Raw genomic sequence first — 12,500 nt, 5'->3', positions numbered from 1 at the left:
TTCAGTTGGCCAAGATCTCTAAAAATCCTTTCTTTCTATTGGTCTTAAGTTATATTCTTATTTTCTGAGATACTGAATTTGGGATTTTCCTTAGTTGTCAGTTATAATAATCAAAATTAAAAGAAATAAACATTTGAAATATATCAGTCTGTGTGTAATGAATGCATATAATATACAAGTTTCACTTTTTGAATGGAATTATTATAATAAATCAACTTTTTGATGATATTCTAATTATATGACCAGCACCTGTATATATTGATTTATTCAATATTATTATACAGGCTTTCTGAAGAGGAATTCAAACATCTGAAAATATCAGACAATCACATAGAAACATCAGAATAAATTAAACAGAATATATCAATATGATTTCTAAACATAAAATGTCTATTATTCGCAACACTTTAAAGCTTTAAAATACAACTTAGTAAAAAAAAATACCTTCTACAATTTTACAAAATAAATAAAAATGAAAGAATATCTGTGCTCCCGAATTCTAAAACAGTAATAAGTGTTCCTGCAAACAGAGTTTCTGTCTGTTTCAAGAAGATTCTTACAACCAAGTCCTGAATTTGATTTATTTCTCAGAAAACGAGACTGTACGTTTCTCGATGAAAGTTTAGATGTGAATAACACTGAGGATAAATGCTGTCAGTATTACAGTAAGAGTCGAGGAGAGAAACGTGCTGCAGACAAACAGAGCACACGCTTTATTATAGATAGAACTCATTCAGACAGGACACAGACTTTCTGCTCTGATTTAGAATCTTTTAGGCCGTGATGAGCACTTTGTTCTGAATGAGCTGTTCATGAAACACACCTGAAAATCACACATGATCTGATCTGAAGCTCATTTAAATCATAATCACACCCAGCTGCTGCTTAACTTACCCGAGCTGATCCAGCGTGTCCAGTATATCGCTCTCCATCCTCAGCGCATTCACCTATGATTATATATTTTACTTTAATAACACTGTGATCACATTAACGATGGTCAATATTTCATTTAAAAAGCCGAAATGAAGAATTCATTTGGACGCGCGACTCCAGCAGTGCGCCGCTCAAATCAGACCGACGAGAAACACAAAAACACGAGAGTTCCGCTACACCTTCATTTCAACGTCAGAGCAGAACAGAATTTAAAACGCTATATATAGTCTTTTAAATTCTGTTCTGACTGACGTATATATACTTCAGAGTCTGCGCCTTCTTTAGTAACAGTAATGAGTCATCACAGTTATCCGTCATCATAATCTTTTAACCCCTGTGGGTTGTTGGGGACGTTTTCGTCCACTAGGGGGTAAAGTTGAGTCTTATTTTGGCCACAACTTTCTCTGTGTTTGAGCTAATGGAATTATTTATGGTGACAATTGTTATTTTGACCCATATTTTGGGAAAATTGAAATTTTTCAAAAACTCAACGGTACACTGTGGGCAAATTCACTACCCTTTCGAGTTGTTCGTTGATGAAAACATCCACTTAATTAAACTGCTGTAAAAATGTACCAGATAAATATTTTTTTCAAAAAAAAAATTTTTTTTTTTGCATAAATCTATTAATCAACCCCAGTCCTGATCAAAACTACCAAATGTTTTTAAAAAATCCAAGATTTTAACTCTTTAATTACCAAGTTCATAAATTATGTCACTGATTTGAAAAAAATAACTAAAATAAAGACACACAAAATGACATTTTCAATTTAAAAAGTGATTGTGGACTGGATTTTTTTTTTTTTTTTTTTTTTTTTTTTTTTTACCTTTTATCACAGTCTTGGACATGTCAAAGATTAGTAACAAGATTGGCTTTGATGGATTGTTAGTTTTTGTGCAGCATTAGATTTGAATGTTTTCTCCCTCATTTGTTGTCGCCGGCTGTTTTTGCCCCATTGACTTCCATTATAATTACATTTTTTGATTGCAAAGACATGACACCATATAATCATGCATTCTTGATTGTTTGCAGTTTTCCCTTTTGGGAAGAGGTAAAATTTGATATTTTTACAGTTGATCACTAGGTGGGACCATTAACCCTTTAGATAGGACTGTGAAAAAAAGGCTTAGTTTCTGGCTTGTATATGGAGTATAACAGCAAATTATAGTGTGTGTGTGTGTGTGTGTGTGTGTGTGTGTGTGTGTGTGTGTGTGTGAGAGAGAGAGAGAGAGAGAGAGAGAGAGAGAGAGAGAGAGAGAGAGAGATGGTGTGAGAGAGACCTTTGTGCACTTACCTTGATGTACAGTATCTGAAGAAATCCAAATATGCACCTCATGCTCTCAGAACTACATGGAGTAAACAATAAAAAAAGAGGTGTGTTTATGCACATGCTACTATTTGATGGGGAAAAGTATGGATGGTCTATGTGTGAAATGCTTGTCTTTTCTTGATGGTAAAGCCAGTTTAAAACCTTTAAATCCTGTAAAAAAATCTACTTTGCATTAAATTTATGAACATAATGTATTATGAACCAAAATGCAATACCAACTTCAAATAAGCTGAAGCTCGCTGGAGGGTTAAGCTGCATAATCATTTCTAAAACTTCAGTTCAAGTCAAGCCCTTTCTTGTGTTGCTTGCTGCTCTTCTCACCATCAAATGACCAGCAGGATGGCATGTGAGAGCTGTCTCTCTCACACACACTCTCTCTTTCTCACACACCACACACACGATATCATTTGCTGTTATACTCCATATAGCTTCATATACAAGCCAGAAACTAAGCCTTTTTTTCACAGGCCTATTTAAAGGGTTAATGGTCCCACCTAGTGATCAACTGTAAAAATAACAAATGTTACCTCTTCCCAAAAGTGAAAACCACAAACAATCAAGAATGCATGATTATATGGTGTCATGGCTTTGCAATCAAAAAATGTTGTTATAATGGAAGTCAATGGGGCAAAAACAGCCACCAACAACTAATTAGGGAGAAAAAAATTAAATCTAATGCTGCACAAAAACTAAAAATGCATCAGAGCCAATATTGCTACTAATCTTTATGCTACTAATAAAAGGTAAAAAAAATCCAGCCACAATTACTTTTATATTGAAAATAAGTCATTTTGTGTGTTTTTCCCCCAAATCAGTGAAATACTTTATGAACTTAGTAATTAAAGAGTTAAATCTTTATTAAGATTTTTAAAAACCATTTGGTAGTTTTGGACTGAAGTTGATTAACAGATTTGTGCAAAAAATAATAATAATAATAATAAAGAAAAAATATAAATCTGACACACTTTTACAGCAGTTTAATTGAGTGGATGTTTCATCCCGAACATAATGAAAGGGTAGTGAATTTGAACAAGTGTTAATTCATATAAACATAAGTTATTCTTCCCTTAATGTCTAAGTGTCACCTGAGGAAGATAAAGATGTTCAATATGTTTCATTATCCAGTATAAACACTGTTTCTGTAATCACACAGACAGAGGAGTCTGAATCGAAGCAGTTTGACAGCACCCTGATGTATATCTTAAAGAGCCACACAGATGGGAAATCAAAAATTACCTGTATTACAGTGTATGATGTAGCTGTCCATCAGTGTAAACAATGTGCAAATAATTAAACCAAAAAGTACACGATTTATAAAGTTATTGTCTTCTAAAGTAAGGAGTCGACTCTGAATCGCTGAAACGAGTCGTTATAGATTTCAAATCTTTTGCCCATCTCTATGTACGTCACTAGGAGCACTTTGCATAATAATCTCCGCCCACCGTCTCGGGAGAAACTGACCTCTGACCTGCCCCCCTCCCCCCCCACACACACATAGACGCTCTGGTTGGTTTGTTTTATTTTCACTGCCAAAGAATGAAGATCAGAAGAACCAATGGCTACAATTCATTTTACCACAATACCAGAGCAGTACAACAAATCCATTTTGTTGTGCTTACAACATTTCACTGATGACTGCTTTTCTAATCTCGGTGAGTACAAGGCGTGATTTTCAAAGCGTTTGGCCATAAAAGAGGGTTCATTACCAACTTTATTTAGAACAACGAGCATCTCCGAGTCACAACGCGAAGTTTGATTATGAAGTTATGTGTCTGTTTTCTCCCGAGCGTCTTATCAGTATGTGTGCTGTCTGCAGCCTGTCTGCGCTGATCGTCATGTACAAACACATCATTAAAATGAACGCTCTATTCAGATTTAAACTGAAGCGCGCGGCTTGAATACACCCACACAGAAGAAAGAGCAGCGAGACTGTTCAAGTTTTTTATTTTACTGTTTGCTTCGCGGTGAGAGGAATAAGACATAATTCACCCCAAACAGATGCTAACGCACTGTTTACCGTGAAGTTGTGTGTGGAACAACCAATCAAAACTATGTCAGTTGACCAATCAGAACACAGTATGCTACCGAAAGGTGGGGTTTAAGGAAACTGAATCTTTTGAACAGCTTCGCACGAACCGTTTGGAGACCTCTGAGAATTGAGGTAATTTTAAAATGATATTTTGACAAAATGACAATGTTTTTAACCTTGGATGGATTTAAACCTAATGTACAGGACTTATAAACAGTGATAGGAAGCTTTGAATTTTCATCTTACTGGCTCTTTAACACCAGGAATAACTCATTTTCATCAAATGTGATTTGATTTGATTCTGTCCTTCAATAAGAGCAATAATTCAACTACATAATTTAAACTAGCAAGGAAGGGGATACCCTCTAAAACATCTAGATCAGTGGTTCCTAACCTTTTTCAACTCGCGGCCCACACAACCGAACACATATGTTTGCGCGGCCCACTGCAAAACAACAGAGCATCACAGTCCCGCCCACAGCCCGAGAGAGCTCTGGTGCCGGAAGTAAATTTCCCATTAATTTCTCCCATTCACTTTCGGAAAAATCTGTATCTAAAGAGTTTTAGAGCATGTGTGAGGATAACCGGCTACGGCTGAACTCATAAGCATATAACATATCATTTCGAGTGAAAAAAATAAGAGAAAATCCCAAAAAAGTCAAATGTACAAGACTGTGTACATATTTTCATTTCGAGCACAGGAACTACTCATCCCATAAACCACCGCGCCTCATTGAATTCGACTGGAGCCACAACCGCGAACGAGCCTTTTGAGCGACTTCCAAACCTGATGACGGCCGCCAGCACGAACTCTTTCCTCCAGTGAATTTTCTCATGGCAGCCATGGAGATCATGATTGCACTTATAAGTCTACCGTACAAAAACGCAACACAGGTTTTTATTTTATTTTATTTTTTTATTAATGATCTTCAGTCTTTGCGGGGTTTAACCAGACGGTTACACAAGCTCCACCAATCAGATGCATCACTGTGGGATTGTGGGATTGTTCAGGATTGTGGGTAATGAAGTACTTAGCCAAGACATGGCGAATAAAAGTCATTTATATCAAAACAAGGTTAGTGCCCCATGATCCTTTGGCGTTATATGAGTATATACTATCGCTTACTACAGCCGTAGCTGGTTTTAAGTCTACCATGTATGGTTACGTTTTAATGGCTTATACCCCAAATGTTAATGCAGAAATTGCATTGAAATTTTACTTCCGGTGCCAGCTGTGGGTGGGACTGTGAGGCTCTATTAACTGACCCCGCTATTGTTGGGTTAATAACTTTGTACTCAGAAACTAGATTGTTAACTGTCTTTACTGAATGAACTGGCAATGAACAGAAAATAACTCGGGTAGGCACCACTTGGTACAACTGATGTTGTTCTTTAGCATATGCAGCAAAAATATAAATGATAAATTGGTGGTTTATTCTTAAACCAATCAGTGAGCTCGAATAGTGGAAGCATAGTTACAGTTTAACATTAAAACAATTTAATATTTTGTTCTTATTTAATCATATACATGAAATGATGTTATTAAGTTATGACATAGACATTTTGATATAAATGAACAATATTATTATTTCTTTTAATAGTGTATTGACACTAGTGTATTGTGCAAAGCCCTGCAGAGAGTTGTGTGCTTAGCTGAGTGCATCTCTGGGACTGGTTCCCCTCTCTGCAGGACATCTACCTCAAACGCTGCAGAAGCAGAACTGTTAATCTTAATGTTAATGTTAATTAACAGAACACTTAATGTTCACTTCATCAGTAAGATATTCATCATTCACTACCTCACATTGACACACTGACAGTGTCACCCTGTTTGCACATTTGCTTCTTGTACATCCCTGTATATCTTAAAGGGTTAGTTCACCCAAAAATGAAAATTATGTAATTAATAACTCACCCTTATGCTGTTCCAAACATGTAAGGCCTTCTTTTATCTTCGGAACACAGTTTAAGATATTTTAGATTTAGTCCGAGAGCTCTCAGTCTCTTTGTGGATTAATGCGTATTAGAGATGCGAACTGTTTAAAACGATTCAGTTCGATTTGGTGAACTGAATGATTCGTTCACGAACTGGATATCCAGACTGCTTTGTTTTGAACTCTCTCTCACACAGACACGGAAGAGAAGACAATGCTGAAGAAAGTCGTCGGTTTTGCTATTTTTGGACCAAAATGTATTTTCGATGGAGCTTCAATGGAGGGACTGAGAGCTCTCGGACTAAATCTATAATATCTTAAACTGTGTTCAGAAGATAAAAGGAGGCCTTACATGTTTGGAACAGCATAAGGGTGAGTTATTAATGACATAATTTTCATTTTTGGGCGAACTAACCCTTTAATGTTTAAGACTACAGTTTACTTTCATGCACATTATTTTCCATTCTATATTTAATTCTACAGTATACATCTTTTAAATATTTTTATTCTTATATTTTTATTGTTTAGTTTTATTTCATTCTTACATTATGTATATTTTCATCTGTGTTGTTTTCTTTAATAATTGCACTGTCCATGGAGCGGACCTGACTCACATTTCACTGCTGGTTATATGCTATATATTATTGTGTAAGTGATGAATAAAAATCTTGAATAGTAATTGGCGGCCCACCACAGGTTGAAAACCACTGGTCTAGAGTGTAAACAGATACATCCACTCGCACACACACACACACACACACACACAGAGGGAGAATTATACATTCTCAAATTAACTGTTCTGACTATAACTATACTGCTCAAAATGTTTGAATGTCCTTTATGTTTTTGAGCATTAGCCAAAATGAGTCCGAAGACTGAAACAAGAGGCTCAAATCAGATCAGGCCCAGAATGATTGAGCTCTGATAAAGCATTCCTGTTCATTTGTTCATTTTTATAGAAATGTAATGTTTTGTGTAACAAAGTGCTGTATTCAGGCTTTTATCATCTGACCACAGAAGCCAGTCGCATTTGAAGTTCCAGTCGCGTCTGATAACTGAAGATGCTTTAGTTTGTTTTTGGATGAGCTAGGAGATTTTTCTTGAAACCCTCCTAAACAACATGTGTTGATGTAGGTACTGTTTGACAATCTTTTTTTAAAGGTTTTCTGAACCAGAAACTCAACTATTTTCTGCAGTTCTCCAGCTGTGATCCTTGGAGAGTCTTTAGCCTCTCAAACTCTCCTCCTCACTGTGCATTAGGACGATATAGACACACATCCTCTTCCAGACAGTTTTCTAACATTTTCTGTTGATTGGAAACTCTTAATTATTGTCCTGATGGTGGAAAAGGGAATTGTCACTACTCTAGCTCTTCACCAATTTGTGAAGCTCAATTATCTTCTCCTGCACATCAGAAATACAGTATTGTTCAAAATAATAGCAGTACAATGTGACTAACCAGAATAATCAAGGTTTTTCGTATATTGTTTTATTGCTACGTGGCAAACAAGTTACCAGTAGGTTCAGTAGATTCTCAGAAAACAAACGAGACCCAGCATTCATGATATGCACGCTCTTAAGGCTGTGCAATTGGGCAATTAGTTGAATTAGTTGAAAGGGGTGTGTTCAAAAAAATAGCAGTGTGGCATTCAATCACTGAGGTCATCAATTTTGTGAAGAAACAGGTGTGAATCAGGTGGCCCCTATTTAAGGATGAAGTCAACACTTGTTGAACATGCATTTGAAAGCTGAGGAAAATGGGTCGTTCAAGACATTGTTCAGAAGAACAGCGTACTTTGATTAAAAAGTTGATTAGAGAGGGGAAAACCTATAAAGAGGTGCAAAAAATGATAGGCTGTTCAGCTAAAATGATCTCCAATGCCTTAAAATGGAGAGCAAAACCAGAGAGACGTGGAAGAAAACGGAAGACAACCATCAAAATGGATAGAAGAATAACCAGAATGGCAAAGGCTCAGCCAATGATCACCTCCAGGATGATCAAAGACAGTCTGGAGTTACCTGTAAGTACTGTGACAGTTAGAAGACGTCTGTGTGAAGCTAATCTATTTTCAAGAATCCCCCGCAAAGTCCCTCTGTTAAAAAAAAGGCATGTGCAGAAGAGGTTACAATTTGCCAAAGAACACATCAACTGGCCTAAAGAGAAATGGAGGAACATTTTGTGGACTGATGAGAGTAAAATTGTTCTTTTTGGGTCCAAGGGCCACAGGCAGTTTGTGAGACGACCCCCAAACTCTGAATTCAAGCCACAGTACACAGTGAAGACAGTGAAGCATGGAGGTGCAAGCATCATGATATGGGCATGTTTCTCCTACTATGGTGTTGGACCTATTTATCGCATACCAGGGATCATGGATCAGTTTGCATATGTTAAAATACTTGAAGAGGTCATGTTGCCCTATGCTGAAGAGGACATGCCCTTGAAATGGTTGTTTCAACAAGACAATGACCCAAAACACACTAGTAAACGGGCAAAGTCTTGGTTCCAAACCAACAAAATTAATGTTATGGAGTGGCCAGCCCAATCTCCAGACCTTAATCCAATTGAGAACTTGTGGGGTGATATCAAAAATGCTGTTTCTGAAGCAAAACCAAGAAATGTGAATGAATTGTGGAATGTTGTTAAAGAATCATGGAGTGGAATAACAGCTGAGAGGTGCCACAAGTTGGTTGACTCCATGCCACACAGATGTCAAGCAGTTTTAAAAAACTGTGGTCATACAACTAAATATTAGTTTAGTGATTCACAGGATTGCTAAATCCCAGAAAAAAAAAGTTTGTACAAAATAGTTTTGAGTTTGTACAGTCAAAGGTAGACACTGCTATTTTTTTGAACACACCCCTTTCAACTAATTGCCCAATTGCACAGCCTTAAGAGCGTGCATATCATGAATGCTGGGTCTTGTTTGTTTTCTGACAATCTACTGAACCTACTGGTAACTTGTTTGCCACGTAGCAATAAAAAATATACTAAAAACCTTGATTATTCTGGTTAGTCACATTGTACTGCTATTATTTTGAACAATACTGTATATTCTTTGGTTTTTCTCATTGTGATGGATGATTATGTATATTTCATTGAAACAGGTAGGCACGGCTGGATAATTTCATGTTTATAATCATGCTGAGTGCTCAGAATTGTGATCATGAATGGGAATATACTTAAGAGATATTTCACTCATAAGAATTTCTAGGGGAAATAATTGTGTCCAATGTGTATTTCAGAAAAACCTTTATTTCATAATGATATTCTGATTATCCAATGAAAGAATACATTTTTTTTTTTGTGATATTTTTTTTTATAAAATATCAAAAGGATTAACAATGTAGATATATCTTCACAGCCTTCTTTGATCATGTTTACCAAGGGTGCCAATATTTTTGGCCATGACTGTATATCTGACGTGAACATAATAATAAAGTGACTGGGCCAGACTCCATATGATAACAGCATCTGAGTGAAAGCGTTTCATTTCAATCGGTGTTTAAATGTTGAATAGAGATTAAATAGTCTGGGGCACACACACCCTAAAACACATGCTTTACTTTATTTAGACCGTTTCTCAGATGAAAACAGCCCTTGAGATTATTACTGGACACACGGTTGTTCCTGAAATACAGTGCAGAAGTGAAAACACACACACACACAGACACACAGCACTATTTTAAACTCTCTTTTTATTTTCATGGTAAAGTTAACTGATGTAATAAGTGTATGGTGTAACATAAAAACAGTTCTGTATGCATATTTACATTGTATATTTATGAAAGTAACAAGCTACATCTGTATACAGAAAATACATCTATGACATGAGTTACTGAACTATAAATATTACATCATATATTTAGTATTTTCAAGCCGTGATAGAAATAGCTATGGATAGATGTAAAGCGGCAGAAGCGGAGCGAGGCACTTCTTCAGATGGAGGAGAACGAAGCTGCTCAGAACACCACTGCTGTACTGAAGACTCAAGAACACGAGCACGTCACAGAAAGAGCCAACACTTCCATCAAGAGAGAAGAGCAACAGCACCGGATTAAACTAGTCACATGAGCGCAGCGCCAGCCGTCACCAGAAGAAGCAACACAGAAGAGTTAAACCGTACCGGAGAACTAGATCACCATTAACAGTCATCTGATTAAATCTTGTGATGCGGTTAGTGATTGTTTCCAGCAGCTTCATAAGACGTTTGTTCGGAGCACTGCGATACAAAACTAGAGACAATCTCTACACATTCAAACCTCACACGTCTTCTCCGTCGTCTCCACTACTTTTCAATGTGAAACAATATTAAAATGTGACTTATGTACATGATGCTGTGAAACCAAACCACGATGGGTACCGTCACTGCGGGAGTAGTGTTGATATGTACAGCCCAGCGTCTCGTGGAAATACTTGCATAGAAAGTAAACCGTCGTTCTTTCCCACAACACTGACAGATCATCTTTGCACAAAACATCTGATTATTAGTCAAAACAAGATTTAGCGTCAGCTTTAAACATGCATGCAAAATAAACACTTATATTCCACCATGAGAGTAATGTCCTCCGAGAATAAAGTCAGAGAGCAGCTTCTGTAATCGAAGCGCTTGTGGGATTATAGTAAGTGCTGTTTGATTGGAAACATCAGCGCTCTGCTTCAGGAAACACGATGAGGAGCAAAACAACGAGTCTGTGCACTTCCTAGCGTCGAAAAAGAAAAGGCCACGGTTAATAACTGCACGAAAAAGCCAAGAGCGGAAATCCCTTTGTTAGATCTCTGTACAAGACACGATAGGATTATGATTTCTTCACATAGTTAGATGCGACGTGTCGCTCCGGACGTGCGCTTCCTCCCGGTGTCCGTGCTTCCAGGACGGTCCTCCTCAGGTCAGGAGCTCCTCCGCGCTCGGCCGCTCTCTCCACAAGCTCCAGTCGAGCGGTGAGTGACGCTTCGCCCGTGTCGGGCCACAGAAGCCAGCGCTCAGCCCGCAGCCTTGTGCTTCCCTCCGCAGCAGCGGCAGGCCTCTCCACAGCGGTGGCAGGCGCGCAGCGGTGGGTAGCAGCACATGCAGGGCGCCAGCAGAGACAGCCCCAGCAGCGCCAGCCAGCGCACACAGAACTGCTCCTCGCTGGCGTCGCAGGAGCACGGGTCCGAGAAGTCTCCCTCCGAGTCGGACATGCAGTGGTACAGCATGCTCTCGGCACACAGCATGCAGCTCACCTTGTAGATGCACTGCTTGATGGGGTCGGGTGCGTCCTGGCACTGTCCGCGCCGGTTGTCCTCGTGGTTGAACATCTCTCTGCAGTAGATGCAGCGCGAGCGCTCTCCGTCCTCCCTCCGCCGCCGGGACGCCTTGCTCTTGCCGAGGGCCGGCGGCTGCTGTGTCTTGACGGGGTCCTTGCCGCCGCTGTGCCGCTCCGGGTCCTCGCCGAACAGGAAGTCGCACTTCTTACCCTCCAGCTTGGAGAAGGCAGCGGAGGCGTCGGGCTCCTCGTGCTCCGGGTCCTGCTTCCACAGCACCGGGTGCCGGTAGTCCTCGTAGCCGCGGATGAGGACGTCCTTGCGCGGGTTGATGCGCACGATCTCCTCCTCGTCCATGTGAAAGCTCACGTGCCGCCTGCTGCTGAAGGAAACCTGCGAAGCAACGGGTCAAAAGACCATCAACAAGCCTGAAATACTGTGACAGTGTCTGTGTCTATAACAAGCTCAAGATTTTTTCACACTACTCTAGAATAAAGTAAAACACTCGCTCTACAGACACAAGTAAACACAGATAGTTTGCCTAACTTCACCTGCTGGCTGAAAATGACACTGTTTTTGAAGAAACCATTGTAGAGAGAGTCTTGCACTTTTCTTCTCGATTGGTTGAGCACCTGCGATTCAACTTTGGTGCACATTTATTCTACGGCATATTTTTAGCTTTCACTTGTATTGGGAATAAACATTTGTGTAAATAGGACTCCAGATGTTTTCTGGGACATTAAACTACAACACCGCGCACAGGTTAACATCTATTTACTAGTCTGTGTTCAGAATCACAGTTTTGTGAACATGAAGAGTCGCTGAAGCTCAATGATGACTGATGAAGATGTGACCGTGCTGTAGCAGCTCGTTTACATTTAGCTTTTTACTTCTGATGACTGTATTTAGGCTTCAAAATTCATGAAAGTTGCGTTCATTCGTGAAGTTTATAATGATGGACAAACAGTGAAGGATCAGAAACTTTTGCTGGACACGGAGTTCATTTTCTGCAATAATCCAAAAGCCAATGG

The 12,500-nt window shown here is 38.9% G+C and overlaps 2 protein-coding genes across 3 annotated transcripts in view; both read right to left on the bottom strand.

Annotated features, from left to right (window-relative positions):
• Window positions 1-1,208, bottom strand: part of fam98b (family with sequence similarity 98 member B) — a 9,097-nt gene extending 7,889 nt beyond the window's left edge. The window contains exon 1 of one of the 2 annotated variants that reach the window (XM_026229301.1): window positions 895-1,208. In XM_026229301.1, the coding sequence (XP_026085086.1) occupies window positions 895-932 (38 nt within the window). In that variant the 5' untranslated portion in view covers window positions 933-1,208. The remainder of the gene's footprint in view (window positions 1-894) is intronic. The other variant, XM_026229302.1, reaches the window with a different exon arrangement.
• An 8,698-nt stretch (window positions 1,209-9,906) lies between these two features.
• spred1 (sprouty related EVH1 domain containing 1) overlaps window positions 9,907-12,500 on the bottom strand; it is a 32,678-nt gene continuing 30,084 nt past the window's right edge. Inside the window, exon 6 of the mRNA XM_026229299.1 lies at window positions 9,907-11,862. Within this exon, the coding sequence (XP_026085084.1) occupies window positions 11,209-11,862 (654 nt within the window). The 3' untranslated portion in view covers window positions 9,907-11,208. The remainder of the gene's footprint in view (window positions 11,863-12,500) is intronic.

The sequence above is a fragment of the Carassius auratus genome, chromosome 42 (assembly GCF_003368295.1).
Source record: "Carassius auratus strain Wakin chromosome 42, ASM336829v1, whole genome shotgun sequence".
Taxonomy (NCBI): Eukaryota; Metazoa; Chordata; class Actinopteri; order Cypriniformes; family Cyprinidae; genus Carassius; species Carassius auratus.
The sequence above is the reverse complement of the archived record's forward strand: the minus strand, read 5'-3'. Positions and strand labels throughout refer to the sequence as shown.